General features: G+C 30.1%; 1 protein-coding gene across 1 annotated transcript in view; it reads right to left on the bottom strand.

Annotated features, from left to right (window-relative positions):
- LOC123275225 (protein turtle homolog B-like) overlaps nt 1-17,656 on the bottom strand; it is a 333,309-nt gene that overhangs the window by 165,049 nt on the left and 150,604 nt on the right. Inside the window, exon 6 of the mRNA XM_044743196.1 lies at nt 4,552-4,779. Coding sequence (XP_044599131.1) covers nt 4,552-4,779 — 228 coding nt within the window. The remainder of the gene's footprint in view (nt 1-4,551; nt 4,780-17,656) is intronic.

Raw genomic sequence — 17,656 nt, forward strand, 5'->3', positions numbered from 1 at the left:
GTGTGTGTGTGTGTGTGTGTGTGTGTGTGTGTGTGTGTGTGTGTGTGTGTGTGTGTGTGTGTGTGTGTGTGTGTAAACCTCTTATAACTTTTGAACGGCTTTCAACCTGATTGATCGGAGATTAGTAGCGACCCAAAAGAGTATCATTGCCATTAAATTTCGTGAAAAATTTTAATTAATTCGGTTCGCTAGATTTTGAGAAATCCTCAAAAAAAAAAAAAAATTTTTTTAAAATGGTTTTTTTGGAATAACTTTTATTTTATATCTTTTGTAAAGAAAAAAAAAATTTTTTCTTATAGTCTTATGAACGTGGGACTTGGCGCGATTTTTTAGAGTGAAACTGTTTTTTTTCGGATAGTATATTACACAACCGAGGGAAGTAAAGTAAAGAAATGTCTCAGATCATTGGCATGTAATTGTTGTCCGAGGCGAAGCTTATCAACAATCGGATAATCTCTTCATTAAAATTCGGTACAAATTTATTATTTAAAAATTAATTTTTTTTAATAGCTCAAAATATTACTTTGTTAGTGCTAATTTCTTTTTTAATATTTCTTATTCTACGTCTCTTGATTTATACATAAAATCATTACAATCTATCACTTCAACTTTCTTTCCATATTATTTTGAGATATTCATCCGGAATTCATCCGGAATGCATTTAGAATTCCTATTTGTGTCAAAATATGACTTCCACATGATTAGATTCCGAAGCGGATCCCCTGCGGATCACCTGCGGATTACCTGGCGGAATCCCTTCCGCAACTCTTTTTTACACGGGAACATTACTTAATTAAAAATAATTAAACAAAAATCAACTAACGGTCCACTATGCCCAAAAAGAGAAAGAAGCGTTTCAATCTCGATCAGTAGATCGAAAGCGAGAAAAAGAGGAAAATAAAAAGTGGCAGGATGGCATACAACGGCAACTGGATAACCTTCAAAATATTGTGGCGCAAATAGCGCAACACAAACCCGCGGACAATAATTTGGAAGAATTCCAGTCATCCTTATTCAGGTAATTTTTTTTGTTTTTCTCTTCTCAAAAAAAAAAAAAAAAAAAAAAAAAATTTTTTTTTTAATAACTTTTTTTTTTTTTAAAAAAAAACTTAAAAAAAAAAAAAAAAAAAAAAAAACGAGAGCACATTCCATACGAATGATGCCTGCCTAATAAAGGCAAAGCCTCCGTATAAATATCTATACAGATATTTACATGTTATGTGAACAAATAGTTCATAAAAGTTCCATACGAACTTTAATTTTAATTATCAAACACCTACACGGTTGGTATAATTATAATTTTCAATCCTTTCTGTTTAGAGAGAAACGTCACGCCTGAAGTCGGCGAAGACGGAGAATTAACGGAGAAAAATGACGGTGTAGACACGGAAGACCCTGTCGCTCTCAATCAGACTCCAAAAGAGACTGAAGTAGCCCAACAAGGGCCACTGCTGGACACAGAAATCTTGGAGATTCTAGGAACAGATCCTAATGAAAAAATTGAAGATTCTTTCAAATTCCACCCAGAAATAAAAGGCAGGTGGAAGACATGGATGAAGGAGGGTTTATCTGACGATGTTAGAAAGAGCTTACTTAAAAAATACCCTAGGAAGGGAGAGTTTTACGCTGAACCTCCAAAAATAAATTTGGAAATAACTCCGGCGCTCTCTGAAATCACCAAAAGAGAGATGAGCACTTTGTTGAAACGCAAGAGTGTGTAGGATCGGCGATTATGTCAGTGGGTGCTGCCTTATCACTCCTTCTAGACACTTCTGACAAAGAAGTGGACGAGTTAAAACTCATGGAGTATCTGAGTGATGCCAGTAAACTACTAGCGGAAACCTTTCACCAACACTCAGTGGCCCGAAAATCCTACATTACGCCGGTAATGAAGAAGGGAGTCAAGACTCTGGTCGACTCCATACCTCCAGACCAATGGCTATATGGAGATAAATTGGCGGAGCAACTCAAAGAAGCGAAAGCAATTGAGAATGCTTGCCAGAACTTGAAAGTTCCGGAAAAAGCTACGAAAAAACCGCTCCAGAGGTCACAAGCTTATCAGGGGAAGCGAGGGGCCCGCCTGTCTATCACAGGCAGACGGGCACAAACTACCAGAGAAACTGGCCGAAAAGACAATTACGTTAATGATCCTAGCGACAGCTCATCGTTTACAAACTATGGCTTTGATCAACATAGATAACATCAAAATATCTACTACAGCAATCGAGATTAAAGTTCCTGATCTAATAAAAACGTCAAAACCAGGTACCTTCCAACCTAATTTGGTTCTACCATTCTTTAAGGAAAGAAAAAGTGTGTGCGTAGCAAAAACTCTAACACAATATTTGAAAATAACACAAGCATTAAGAGGTGATACCAAGAACCTCTTTATTTCAACTATTAAACCGCATAAAGCAGTTGGGGCCCAAACCTTAGGTCATTGGGTAAAGCCTTTTTAAAGAAATCGGGGAATAGATACCGACAACTTCAGCGGATATAGTATAAAGCATGCGGCCGTGTCAAAAGCAAAGGTCCGAGGTGTCGACATAGATACAATTAGACGGACAGCGGGATGGTCAAAAAACTCATTAGCATTCGCTAGATTTTATAATAGACCAATACAAGAGTCAAATGAAACATTTGCACGCAAGATATTATCTTAAAAAGTTATGTGTAACATTAAAATAAAATAAATAAATAAATAAAAATTTTGACAAATTGAATTATAATGCAAAATATAACTCTAAACAGCTACAATTGTAATCATCGAGAACGAGACGTCAAAGCATAATGTACAGATCAAACGAGCTCGCCGAAGGCAAGCGAAGTTCGATCAGTATTATGCGAAGACGTTTCGTTCGAAGATGATTACATACCCACCCGTAAATCAGTAACCCTTATCTGCCCGTAATCATCTTCTTAAGATAAGCATTATAAGTTGAATTTTTAAAAATTTTAATCATCGATGAGATAAAACTCTAAAATATGAAGTAAGTAACGGAGAGCGCCACGGAGCGGGGTGGCAATCTCGTGAAATAAAATTTAAAATACTCTAAATGTTGTGGATTTGGAAGCAGCTGACGCTACTACAATTGTAATCATCTTCGAACGAGACGTCTTCGCATAATACCGATCGAACTTCGCTCGCCTTCGGCGAGCTCGTTTGATCTGTACATTATTGTTAGTAATTAATGAGGAAAAAAATCTTTCCACGGGCATTGTAAATTATATTAGTCAAGCTAATTTTGAATTCCAATTTTATTGTTGAATCCTGAATAATCTCTTAAACATAGAATATTTTATGATAAACTTTGTCAAATTTATCTCAACAACATAAAACTGGTTAAAAATAATTTATTAAGTTTTCAAACGAGTAATAAAAATATTAAAAGCTCATTTCGATTTATAAACATAAGTTATTACTGAATAATTTGAAAACAAAGTTACTAATAAAATTAGTGAAATATTTTTAACCAATAATTGAAAACCACAATTAATTAATATTAAAAATTAAATTACTAATAAAAATTAGCGATAAATTTATCGACTACACTGAGAAAAAAATTATGTCCTAACAAGGATTTTTAGACTCAAGAATTTATTAAATATAATAATTTTTTGTCAGAACAATATCAACATCTTTTTCTATTTTAATGATAAAAAAAGCGAATATCTTTACTTAAATTGAATAAAGATTATTTTTATCAATTCGACCGATTATTTAGACAAGAAAATTTTCAAGAATGCACGTTCTTGTGTCAAGAATGCATTTTTTAATAGAAATTTTTTCATCTCAGTGTATTTAACTCAAACTATTGTGTGATCAGTGGTCTAGTAGATCACTAATAGAATCAGTAAAAACTTTCTTTATAACTGATGAAATTGTTGAATCAGTGATTATTGACATAATTAAGTCAATAATAAACTCATTAATTAATGTCGTATAATATTATTAATTCTACAGTGAAAAAATTTTCTCTCGCTGAAGCAGTGAAAATTTTTTCGATTCAATTTTTTGGGGAAAAGAAAGTGATTTCATAGTCGAATATTAAACCTCCTGCTACCACAGTAATTTTTAATGTGGGAAATTCATTAAGTATACTTAGTATATCTAATTAAAAGTCTCGAGATTACTGAATTCAAAAGGAGTAGATTATTACTTTAGTCTCTCTATTTTCACGGGACCCTCGCTTACAGATACATATAAATATTTATAATAGGGCGATAAGAACCCTCATTTTTCAAACTTATCCATTTTAACCCGAAATATGTTAATTCTTATCAGAACGATAGGTATTCGTAGTTCAAACGACAAAATTATTGCCATGGGTGACCTAAGAATTTTCAATTTTTGTGAATTATGAAACTCATAATATTCTAAATTTTTTATTCACAGTATATAATTTGGAAAAAATTTTTACTTTCAAGAACGTTATTTGATTTACAATTTTTTATCAATTATACGACGTGATACGAAAGGATAAGATAAATTAAATCAATTATTACCATGCCATTATAATTCTTTAATTATTAATAAGATGTTTCACTTACTCAGAAGTTCGATAACAACGGTGGTTGATGGTGGCTCAGCTAGATGGGTGTTATTGGCTTTGCACGTCAATTTAGCATGATGTTGGCTTCGGGTAAGATCTTTTAGCGTAATACGGTTCTCAGTAATGAAATTAATATCTCCCGTTGGTCCCTGGACATCCCGTTCTTCGTACGTTCCGTCAATCATTCGGTTTTCGAGGAACCACATAACTTGAGGCTTTGGTTTACCTGTCAAAATATCATAGTTGTAGTATATCAGTTAGGTTATTTCATTCAAATCAAATTAAAATAATATATAAAGTTCAAATTTTTCTGGATGAAGTGATCAACAAGTCTCAACTTTTCGCCGAGTTACAAAACTATCGATTTTCATTAATGAATTAATAAATATTACATCCCGTCAAAAAAATTACTGAAATAGTCTGATATGTTCATATATCATTTTTGATATGCTCATACGCAGAAAAAAATTTTGTTAAGATAACCTAAGATATGTTGGGGTAACAAATGAATTTGTTAACATAGGGATAACAAATTATAAGCTAAAATAACAAAATTTAAGTTATAACAAGTTATTGATATATTATAACAACAAAATAGTTTCGTTACTATAGCAAAATGTTTACGTTGATTCGACAAAATACTTTAATTAGTATAACAAATTTTTTTGTTGAAACAGCAAAATTATTCTATTGAAATAACAAAAAGAATTTGTTGGAGTAACAAAGACAATTTGTTAAAGTAAAAAAGAGAATACATAATTTAAAAATATGCTATAATCAGCTATAGCTGATTTGGAAAATATTTTAGCAACAAATTAGTTTTGATATTGCAACAAAATCATTTTATAACAGCAACAAAGTCATTTTGTGAAAGCACCAAAATGATTTCGTTAAAGCAATAAATTGATTTTGTGAATTAGCAAATTGGTTTGTTAGTACAACTTGAAACATTTTGTTAATGCAACTAATGGATTTGTTGCTGTAACTACACTCATTTGTTATCAGAACAAATCTTTCAGTTATCCCGTCTTTTGTTATATTTCAATAAAATCGTTTTATGCGTGCATATGATTTTTTGTTAAAATCTAGTATTAAAAATTTTCGACATTATGTATTGCATAGGATTTTTGCTAAAAATTTTTTCCCTGAAAATTCGATATCAACTATCTAGTCATACTATCCCATACAGGAAGCCCCAGAGTTGAACGACAGGGCCATGCCTGTTTGATTGGGAAGCCCATCTTGGCAAACCTATATTGTCCCATGCCCGGGTCGTAACTGGGCAATCAGCCTTGGCCATTCTAATGATTACCCAGGCTTGGGCCAAGACTGAATGACCTAGCTTTTTTTTTTTGATAAAAGTTTATTTATTCCATACAAAACAATCACATAAATTATAAGTTAAACAAACTAAATAAAAAACTTTTTAAAACTATTTGAAATTTTGAGGTAAGCATTGGCTGGTGTTATCAGCTCTCGGCTTCTTGCTGTCTTAATTTATTAATATTTAATGATTTGTTTAAGAATTTTAATTGGATTAAATCCTATTCAAGTTACCATCTTTTTTCTTATTTAACTATGGGAAAAAATTTTTTCTGAAAAATAAAAAACCCTAGTTTAAATCTTAACTGAGATGCCTAGCCTTTGCCGTTGAATGGCAACCCAGACTAAAGCCAGAATTTGGTAACCTAACCTGCTAAAATTGCTAAAATTGCAAATTTATTATTTAAACAAAACAATTGTATATCGTCAAAATTGATACGATCTTAAAAAAAAAAAATTAAAATATTATAATATGATATTAAAAATATACAGAATGATTTAAAAAGTCTAAAGTTAATGTAAGAACTTGACTTTTGCTTTTTTTTTAAATTAATAAACATTTGTAAAAAATAGATAATTTTCATCAAAACACAATATTAAATAACATAAATTATATAAATAATAAACCGGCACACTCCGTCACCATATAGATTTAGCTTATATGAATGGTGAGATGTTCGTTAACTTATCGGTCGTACGGCGTAGGGGTTAGTGGTCGGTCTGGCAAGCGCGCGGCTCGGGTTCGAATCTCGGTTAGGATAAATGCGATTCTCACTTTATTTCTATAATTAGCGAAAGTTAGATCTAAATTAAGAGCTAAGTCGTCTAAACCTACGTTAGCTCTACATCAAAATTGAAATAAATTATTGAAATTAAAATATTCCTTTTTTATAATTTCAACTAACAACTATTCATTTTATACAAAATAATTTAACCGTTTCGTATAATTTTACTATTTTATTTCAGAGAATTCAATTTATTCGAAATTGGGTTCTTAATACTAATTTGGTTTCACATTAAACATTTAAATTCTAAATATATTTTGTAATCTACTTCTTTTAGTAAATTCAATAGTGGTGAATAAGCCTGGGCTTGCTTTGGCTTAAAAACTTGGGCCAGTCTTGGCAACCAAGCTTGGCACCCTGTTATCACTCCAGACTTCTACCAAGGCTGGGCCTAAGCGGTTTTACAAGCATGGGCCAGAGATAGACAGCATTGCGCCAAGCGTGGCCCATATCTGGCCCCGTCGTATTGTCCTGTATGGGATTATATAAATTGTAAAGAGACTTTATACTGGCTAATGTTTTCGATGAACGGGAACCCAATTTTATATTATTGTTGTAAATTGTAAAAACCTACAATGTATTATTAGATATTAAATAAACTATTTAAACTAAAAAAAAAAAAAAATTCTGACAGGTGGCGCGTGGTCACTGAATTGTCTCCCTGGAAGAGAGTTAAATTTGAAGTATTAATTTCTGAAATGAAAATTATTTTTTTATTTTTGCAGTGATTGGAGTTCTTCTAAGTTCATCTTTTGTCAATGTTAAATATTTTTTTATAACAATTGAAACTCTTGTTCAGTAACTGAAAAGAAAAATGTAAAACAATTAATTGTCCGCTGGCTTATATAACCGGACTAATCGATTACCAGTGATGTATAATAATATATTTATGGATTCAAGCCTCAAGTCACGTATTGAAATTGATGATGTGGATGGTTACTTAGAAGGGAATAATACCATGTCGCTTGGGCAGTGTATACTGATATGTTGACGAACAGAACGTCAATATATCCTAACACCATTAATTATTACCTAGTTTACCGGTTAACCTTCGTATTTTATAGCTCTAAAGTGACCTATCAATTTAATATACTTGAATTAGAACGGTATTCGAAAAACTATATTTTTTCTACGATAAAATTATAAATTTTCTAGAGTTTGAGGTGATAGTAGAACATACCAATATTTATTCACATGATATTTAATATTACAGGGTTATAGCAATTCATGTTATTTATTCAGACATTTCTCGTGCAAGTTCTGTTCTGAGTATAATAGAATACCCACAAATAACCGTCATGTTAAAAATTTACATAAATTGTATTCACAAAGTGTCACATCCGAACATGTTTCTAAAAGTATTATGGCACTACATTTTTATGTAAATTATGTTTTCAATATTTCGGTTTATTTTTAGTTCCATAATTCGGAAAAATTTGAACGGTTATTTTACACTATTTTGGTGAAAGTATGTCTCAAAATAGTTAAAATGTTCTGAAAAGTAAAATGCTTAATATTTTCAGAAAGAAATGGAACAAATAAATTTTAGCATTGGAAAAAAGTTAAAAGTTGTAGCTTCAGTACACATGTAATTACAAAAATAAATAATTGCATAAAGTATCGTTTAATTTTTAAAAGTAAAATTAATAAATCATTATTTTTTGCAATTGATATTAAAATTATACGCAATACTACAGCCATTGATTATATTATGTAACTGCAAGCAAAGTTTATAAATACATTTAGCCGTTTGTAATAACTAAATGGAGATTAAAGAAAAAAATAACATTTTTTTGTTACACTAATATAATCATATTCATATCTTGCTCACGTAAGATCTTTGTTTTATGGACCATATAATATAATTTATTTGGTTTGTGGTACATTAACTATATTTTAGGATGTAAAAGATTGACTTTCTATTTGTATGCAGAATTACAACTCGGGTTTATTTTTTATTCAATCTAACTAATTATGTATTTATAAACGATCTATTTTGTTGGTATTCAGATTTCCCCAACATCAGAATTATCAACAAATATAAATGTAAGCACGTAGATTATACCGTATTTTTGCTAGAGGAATTTTTCGTCAGAGCAAAAACTGTGTTGTACTACTTGATATTACTGCGACGTAAAGGTAAAGAGGAAAAATTACTAGTTTCATTATAATAACATTTAATTAAATTCATTCTCCAAAATATGAGCGGCAGATGTTATTTTCGTAATTAAATAATTACAAACATTGTTGTAACAAGTATTATACATGTACAGCTTATTAATAACATGATTTTAAATACATGATTTTTCATTGATATTTTTAGAGGTTAAGAGCTGATTAGATTTTTGAATTTATCGGTACAGCAGATATTTTAATTTGAGATTCCTCAGATTCTCAGGAAATCCAAGTTTGGTGAAATCCTTTGAAATGTTGCAAACCTCATTTCAATCGATCAAGCTGTTTAAAATTTATGAGAAGCTTATATACCCACATCCGTAGTGACATTCTCGCACAAAGAGTCGGATATTTTCGTAACCTCAAAACGTAAAGATCTGTTGAAAACTTAATTTTCGAAAATTGGGGTGAAATCGATAACTTCTCAATTTTTTGAAAATCATTGATTTTTATTGCGGAAAGTTAAATATAAATTATTAAAATTTATAAACTTTCGATTTCCTTTTTGTTTGTCAATACGCATGTTGTTTAAATAGAAATCGGTTTGAAATTTGGCTAATTTAAAAGCCAATGTCAGATAAGCTCCTGAGTAGAGTAAAAGTAATGGTTTTCATTTTAGAGGTTAACATCTTAAACTTTATCTACTTGTAAAGAGACGATTTAGCGATCATGCGTCACCATCGGAGATTTTCATCACTAAGTCAAAAATTATTCAAAGGCATACATACGCTGATATCAATTCATACAAAGACATGTCGAATTATTTCAAGCTAGATCAGTTCTAATATTTCCATAAATTACCTAATGTGGCAAATTTTCATATTAGGTGTGACGTCAGCTAAAATTCAAAATTTTTGCTTTTTCTTTCCCGTAAAATTTTTTTTTAATATCTAATGTACTATTTTATTTTCTAAGTTTAATATTTCTCAATTTTCAGTTACCTATTTACTTAAATGGTCGACACATTTATTAAATATTACAATAGCTGTACACTTGATGCTATCTTCTGACGCAAGTAATTTCATCATTTTTATATTTTCTCGAAGAACGGTTAGACTTCGATTTTCCGGTGAAGAAAGGTGTCGCTCAATATCACGTGAAACTCACATGAATTTGAGTCATACTATCGAAACTTCTAGAATTTTCTATAACGCATAGGTACCATCTGTTTTCCCACTACATCGAAATTGATGTCCCTTTATAAGCTCGGTAAAGATTATCACAAATCAGTCTACAGTAACCTTCGGAAGTCTCGACGTTCTTGACGCCGACAGTTTTTATTGTGCTCCGGGCATTATTTTGATGTTCGTGGTTAGCTTTTTTCTTAAATTTTAAAAGCACTAACGTAATCTGCTATCACTAGAGCATTCTATTCCCGGTGATCGAGGTACCTCGAACAGATATAGAAGTAAGTCTTGCACGGCAAAACAATTAAATTCAAAGAGCTGCATCACTGATCAGTTATCAATTTATTTGGTCGGAAACGTGAAACAGATTATAGTATAAATAGTTTTTTTTTATTATTTCTTTGTGTGCATTAATTTCCGCGAAAAGCGTTGATTTGATTATAATTTTCCGCCAAAAGGGCGCATTTTTAATTGTCGTGAAACGCGAAGTCTAATTTTAAGTAAACACTCAATAAGTGTTTTTCAAATCATTACCCTAGTACTTCTAGATTTATATCTTGTTTTTCCTTAAATGTACAAGTTTGTCACCAAAATAAACTTAAACAATTAAAATTCTAAATCTTTCTTTTCTATTAATTTACTTAGAGTTAATTTCCATAAATTCATAAACAGTGGAATAGACTTCTCGAGGCCGAAGTCAGCAGGATCCTAACATCCTTTCAAATTTCTTAACCACTATTTGTAATCATAGTGAGGTTTGGGAATAATACGGTATATGAATCGCTCCATATACTCGTATAAAATTATAAAAATTAATTTAGTTATCTAACGGATACTTGTGGTTGGGTTTTGAGATTATTTCATAGTCTTTACGCCCCATCACAAACTCCGTTCGTGACATAGGCTTTATAGAAAATTATATTTATACATATTAGGTAACATCAAAAAATTTTTTCACGGAAATAAATCATAAATGTATTTTCATTTTATTTTCAATTATATTGAAAACTACAATTTCTATATATTGTGTTCATTAATTTTAATTTTTTGTATTCTTTATGAAGTCATTTATTTTTCTTTCACGTAGATGCTTTTGATAGAAAAAATCAAAATTCAGGTCAGGATGAAAAAATTGTTATTTTAAAAGTAATATGAAAAAATCGTTATTTCAAAGTAATATATTTCATAAAAAATAAATAATAAAATAAATCAGAAATTTGTTATTCGTTGTAATAAAAAAAGTGCGACATTTATTGGTAAAGAAACAAAAGTAAAAATGTTATTGGTTGAGTATAAAAAATTCTCGGTATGGGATCTCCTTGCTCGGCAAATCAACGAGCCATAGCTTCCGGTCTCGGAAGGAAATAACAATTACTTTTGTCTGGGACGTGCAGCACTGTGGTTTAAGTAACAGTTGTATATATTCTTGAACACTCAACTTTACTTAAAATTTTTTTTTCCATTTATATTATCCTCCAGATCCAGAATTTTATTAAAACAAAATTAATAAAAAGTTTAGTGAATATTAAGCACAGTAATACTATTTTATAAAGTTTTTCCAAAAGTACTTTATCCAATATAAATTTTGTTTGCTGAAATCTCAGTTCCGACCTAAAAAATTTCAAACGCCAAAGTAACTGCTTGAGTTCAGAAATTATTTGTCTTAGAGTGCAGAATTAAAAATTCATGATATCGGGAAATACTTTTGTCATGGGGCTAAAGTATCCTCTTCTCGAGACTCAAGTAAGCCCGACAAAGACAACTCTATATCGAACTTGAGATAGCGTTAAAAAAGTAAGGACGGAAATGTAAATTTGTCAAAAGTTCAAGCCAGGTTTTCGATCGGTCTTTTCTTTATTCTTTTTACACGTCTCTGCAACTGAACAAAGTATATAGTAGTTCGTTCCAAAAGCTATCTGTCTCTCGTTACACGTCGACCTATCGTAATAGATGGCCAATCGAATTTGAATAAGAATGCAAAAACTTGCATCTCATATAGCGAATTTAGATTAAAGTACATCCTGGTATTAAAAATTCATTTTTTATTTATATTTTTACTTTTTATTGTTACTTTATCATGAAAATTTATATCCTTAATGAAATCTCTCAACGTCTTTTACTTTCTTGCTATAAAATAAAAAAATGACGTTATTAGTTTTTACCTAATTTGACATTTTCAAGTCTGAGGAAATGTTTCTCAATATAACGGAGGACAGAATATCATTTTCCCTCAAAATTTTGCTTATAAGATAATTGTAAAAATTTTCATTCGGTAAATATATTACCCTTAGATTTAATAATCTTTTGAGTATGTACTTAACTAATTATTGATACGAAATAATTAATACGAACTGAATTAAGCGAATACCCTGCATAGTTGATTTCGTAGTAAATTAAAGACTATCTTACCCGTAAAAATTTTTCTGATTCTTCATCAATTGAAATCTACTAAGCTATCTTGTCTTGAGTTTTTGAATGGGAAAAAAAATATGGACTATATTTACAAACTTTATTAATTATAATTATTGTAATTATTATGTTCAGTAAGCCAGCTTCGGTGATTTTATTTTCTTACTCTCTAAATCGAAAATTGTTTCAAATTGTTAGAGTAAATTAAAATTGTTTTATGTATTTCTATGACTTAAAAATAGCAATCACAGTTTTTGAAAGGATTGATTGAATAATGATCATTATTATTTTATCAATTGAACTGCTGATGTGTTCATTGGAATATTATATGTATCAATTTTACTGCTAATTTAAGCACTTCTCATACAGACCCAGTGATTGCGTTCACAATGTACCGTATTACGACATAATCCATTAATTAATAACGGTCACTCGAAAATTTTCCGTGTGAATTGTAACCTCTCTGAATTTATTAACTTATTCATATTCGAACAAATTGCAATAGTGCATGGATGACCATTTGTTATGGTTCTTGTTAAACATTTTCAACGATTTCAGTAGCATAAAATTTATTCACCCTTAAATAGATTTGTATTGGATTTTATTTATCCGTGACAAAGTTTTTACAACTATCAGACGCACTTGAATTTAGTTACATTATTCAGAATTATCCGCTTTTTTCTAAAAGTTTTTACTAAAAAAACTGCAAACAAAGTTTTAATAATATTAATAAAAGTAAGAAAATTGCTCATTCAATAGTATGCTTACTTATTTACTTATAAACTCTACAGAGGTATTGGAAAAAAAATCATATAAATAATTATTGCTTGTGATATTTGAAGAAAAATATTAAGGAGTTTCGAGAGCTAAAAAATAGTGAGAAAATTATTTTTTAAAAATAAAATTATAGTGAAAAAGAAAATTATTAAAAATTGCAGACTGAGAAAAATGGATGGCCTAATTTTAGCTGACAAAATATGAATTCCTTGAAAAAGATGAAAGAAGATTAGAATAAATTTTTTTTTTGCTGATTAATTTCAAATAAATGTTATAAAGAAACTCAAGTCGCCGACAGGATTATTCCATTTCGTTGGAGTATCACCTTCCTTAATATTTTTTATCTGAGACTTATCCACTGGTTGGTTATATAGCAGTAGTTCTTTGTGAATTCTGCGTTTCAAATGAAAAATCTTATTTTCCTTAACCACAGGGACTCTGGCGTTTCGCCAATTCCATTTAGAGCCTCTGGGCACACTCAAGACGAAGGAGTATACTCTGTTGGCTAGACGAAGACGATAACAGAGTAAAGAGTTTGCTTTTGCTTTTTCATAGGCTCCTCATGGCGCGAACCATTGCACCATACACTACATTTTGCTGGACGTGTGCCAATTTGATACGCATTTTTTTTTCTTATTTTTTTATAAGTTCTTGTTTTCATTTATCAATTGTTTTTTCTTACAAGAATCCATCTCCTATGCTTACAAGTGATCTTTTTCCAGAAATTGCGAGCTAAGAGTTACCCCTACTTGTTTCCGGTATACGGTCCAAAGAGTTACCAGAACCAATAGTAAATAAAACAGCCAGATGATACTTGAACGAATTTTCCATCGAGTTTTAAGTGTTTACCCTCCGATTAAACTCCCTCACATAAGTATGTATATTTGCTTACTTACTTATTCCAGTAGCAATCATTACTAATGAATATTTGAATATGTTGCTTATATGACGTAAAGCTTATATTATGGCTCAAGCGATTCTTATTATTACAAAAGAAATTATTTTGCGACTTTAAAATCCCGTGAAAAAAAAATTATGATTCGGCCATCCCGTGCAAAAAAAATTCTGATTCAGAATGAATTTAAGATTAAAATTCATATTTTGACACAAATATGAATAAGTTTTGAGATCAATTCAAATTTTAAATTGATTTGTAGATAGAAATTAGCTTGCCTGTACACGGAAAAAAAAATTTCGTTCTGGGAACGAAATTGTAGAGTTACTATAACTATACACAGTTTACTGTTTGCTATAGAGTTACAGTAACAAAATTTTATTTAGTTCTGATAACTGAATGTTGTTGAGCTCTCAGAGCTCAACGGGATAGTTCTGAGAGACCAACGGTATAGTTGGGAGAGCTTTAAGTTGCGCAGTAGTGGAGTGCGCTGACATATTTCATAACCTTCCAAAATGACAAACATAATTATTTTGTTACTCATCCATATTATTAAAAATTAGGAAAACGGTTGACCCTGAAGGCCATTCCTGCAACTTCCCGCTCATTTCGTACCTAAGCGCTTAAAATTGCAAGCTCAAAAATACAGTTTATGTGTTATTTTGAGCTCTCTGAGCTCAAAGAGATAGCTTTCGTATGCTTTTGAGCTCTTCGAGCTCAAAAATCTTATCAAAGTTCGATAAAACACGATTTTTTTAATTTTCAAACTGCTATAACTTTTGAATGAATTAACCGATTTGCACGCGGTTAGTGGCAATCGATGTAGTTTTTTTGAGCTCTATAAATAATTCTGAACAAAAAATTGATCTGATGAAAAATTTCAGAGTTATTACAAAAAAAAAAAACACTTTTTTCGATTTTTTTCGACAACGATATCTCACGAACGCATCAACCGATTCTGACGCTTTTGGTGGCGATCGATGCGAGTTTTCAAGGTTAAGAGCTGATTAGTTTTTGAGGTCGATCGGTTTAGCCAATTCGGAGATATTTAAAAAAACTGAAAAAAAAAATTTTTTTTTACACTTTTTTTGCAATTTCTCGAAATCTACAGGTCCGAATTGGTTTCAACTCACAGGAAATCTAAGTTTGGCGAAGTCCTTTCGAATGACACCAACTGCGATCAAATCGGTCAAGCCGTTCAGAAGTTATAAGAGGTTCACACACAAACACACACACACACACACACACACACACACACACACACACACACACAGACGTACGGACATCATCGTAAAAATAGTCAGGGAAGCTTCTTAGGGTTTCAAAACATCGAGATCTGTTGAAACCTCGATTTTTGCAAAACGGGGTGAAAACAATAACTTCCCGATTTTTCGAAAATCTTCGATTTTCTAAGCGGGAAGTTAAAAATATATGAGGACAATTAAGTTTCCAGTTTATTTATTTAACGAAATAGATATTTTTTTTTGTCAAATTGAATTTCGTTAGAACGGTTTTGTATTTATGGTTTTTCAAGATTCATTTGCAGTGACTGTTAATTTAATTTATTAGTTTAATATATTGTGATTGTGATAATTTTTCTTTGTAATATAAGTTCTATTATTATTTTATTTCTATTATAATACTATTCTTATTTGTCATAAACAATTATTATTGGCAATATAAATTAGTTCTGCTGCATTTATTTATTAAATTATCAATATTAAATCGCGCATTATAGATTTGTTAAAATTTGTTATGGTCTCAGAACGATCCTGTAGAGTTGTGAGAGGTAAATAACGTTTAGCTCTCAGAGCTTAACGACATAGAGTTATAGGAGCCAAACGGTATAGTTACCATAAGAATGCTTTAACCTACTGGAACTTTTTACAACTAACTAGCTACACTGAGAAAAAAGTATTTTGCTACTAAGGATATTTTTTTGATATCAGAATACTTGGTATTGTGCTACTATCATAGTTATAAATATTAAATTTATTATTTTTTATGCTTATTGTGTATCGTTTAACCTCTTTTTCTCATTTTTTAATAATAATACTGCATGAAATTAGGCGGTTGATAAAAAATTTATAATTAGTGACATTTAGGTGAAAAATTAAGGATAATTTTTTTCTATTGTAGATGAAAAAGTGGATGAAATTGCATTTAAAAATCTCAACGAGGAAATAATTCAAAAACTAATTAAAAAAACAGGTCCTCAGATTAAATTTTTCACTAGATGGAAGAACTAGATGAAAAACATAGAGAATCAACAGTGCCAGCTTCTGTGAGTAACTGCAAAAAAAATGTTGCTCAAACAACTGTTACCAAACATCAATTGAAATTTGCCAGCTAACTTTATGCAATGAATATTTCTCCTGTTTTTGAAGAAGGGCCTTCGTCATCTTGTAAATTGAGTGATTTGCCAATAATATTCAACGACAGCTTGAATGAACAACCAAATTGCATGCCTTAAGCGCGAAGCGCGCAGGTATGCTCTACTCTCGCCTAAAAATCGTGATTTCAATTAAAACGTGATTTTCATAATTTAAACGAAAAAAATTATGGATAAAAAGCATATTGAAATAAATAATAGTAACTACAGAACACGTTAAAAAATTTTCTTATCGATTAAATAAGATTTCTCAGAAAAAACTCGTTTTTCTGATGAATTAAATGGATAAGAGCGTGGTATTCACGAGAGCTATGGACTTGATAACACCACAACTTTATCAAAAATCACTTTCACGATTTAATTTTTTTTTTGTTTTATTCCTGAGGAAGTTTATTTTTTTATCTTTACTATTTATAATATGAATAACAAATAAAACTAATTAAGAAATAAAAAATGAAATTAAATAGAAAATATATTATATTACTTGTTATTATTTTAAATTTATAACTCATTTTAGCAATACATTCTTTCCTTATAATCAATTTTTATAACAAGGTAAAAGACCCAGTTATTTACACTGGCCTAGTTGTTTGACACTTACAATTTTATTCTAATTAAAAAAATAAAATGTTCTCAAAAAACCAATTATCTTAAAATTTATAATTCAAAAATTGTGTTTATTCATTTATCAGAGTTGATTTATTTTTTTTAATTAAAATAAAATTGCCAGTGTCAATAACTAGGTCTTTTACCTTAGTAATGTTATTACTCATAACTTATTAGTAAAATAATGCTATTAGCAAGAAATTGCAATTTTTTGACAACAATAAGAATTAAAAATAAGGAAAGAAAGACTTAATATACTATTTTCCATTTTTATTAATTTTAGTGTGATAGATAATTTATAAATGAAGAATTATAAAAGTATGTTATCTCATAATTATCTATCCTGAAGATTCGTGTCGACCAAGCGAGGTTAAGTCGGTCATATTGATTTTAGATTTTAATAATGAGAATACCAAATTTTTTTATATCCAGTAAACTTATTCCTATGGTTAGTAAACTTTGGTATTCTTATTTTAAGAATACCTTTTTTTTAACTATAAGGAAACATTTCCTAGGTATAAAAAAACTTTTTTTTTCAGTGTACAATGTTTAATCTTCTTTGATACATAAATTTTTTTATTTCATCGATAAAATACATAATTTAGCTGTTAAAC

Source organism: Cotesia glomerata, linkage group LG1 (genome assembly GCF_020080835.1).
Source record: "Cotesia glomerata isolate CgM1 linkage group LG1, MPM_Cglom_v2.3, whole genome shotgun sequence".
NCBI classification, from domain to species: Eukaryota; Metazoa; Arthropoda; class Insecta; order Hymenoptera; family Braconidae; genus Cotesia; species Cotesia glomerata.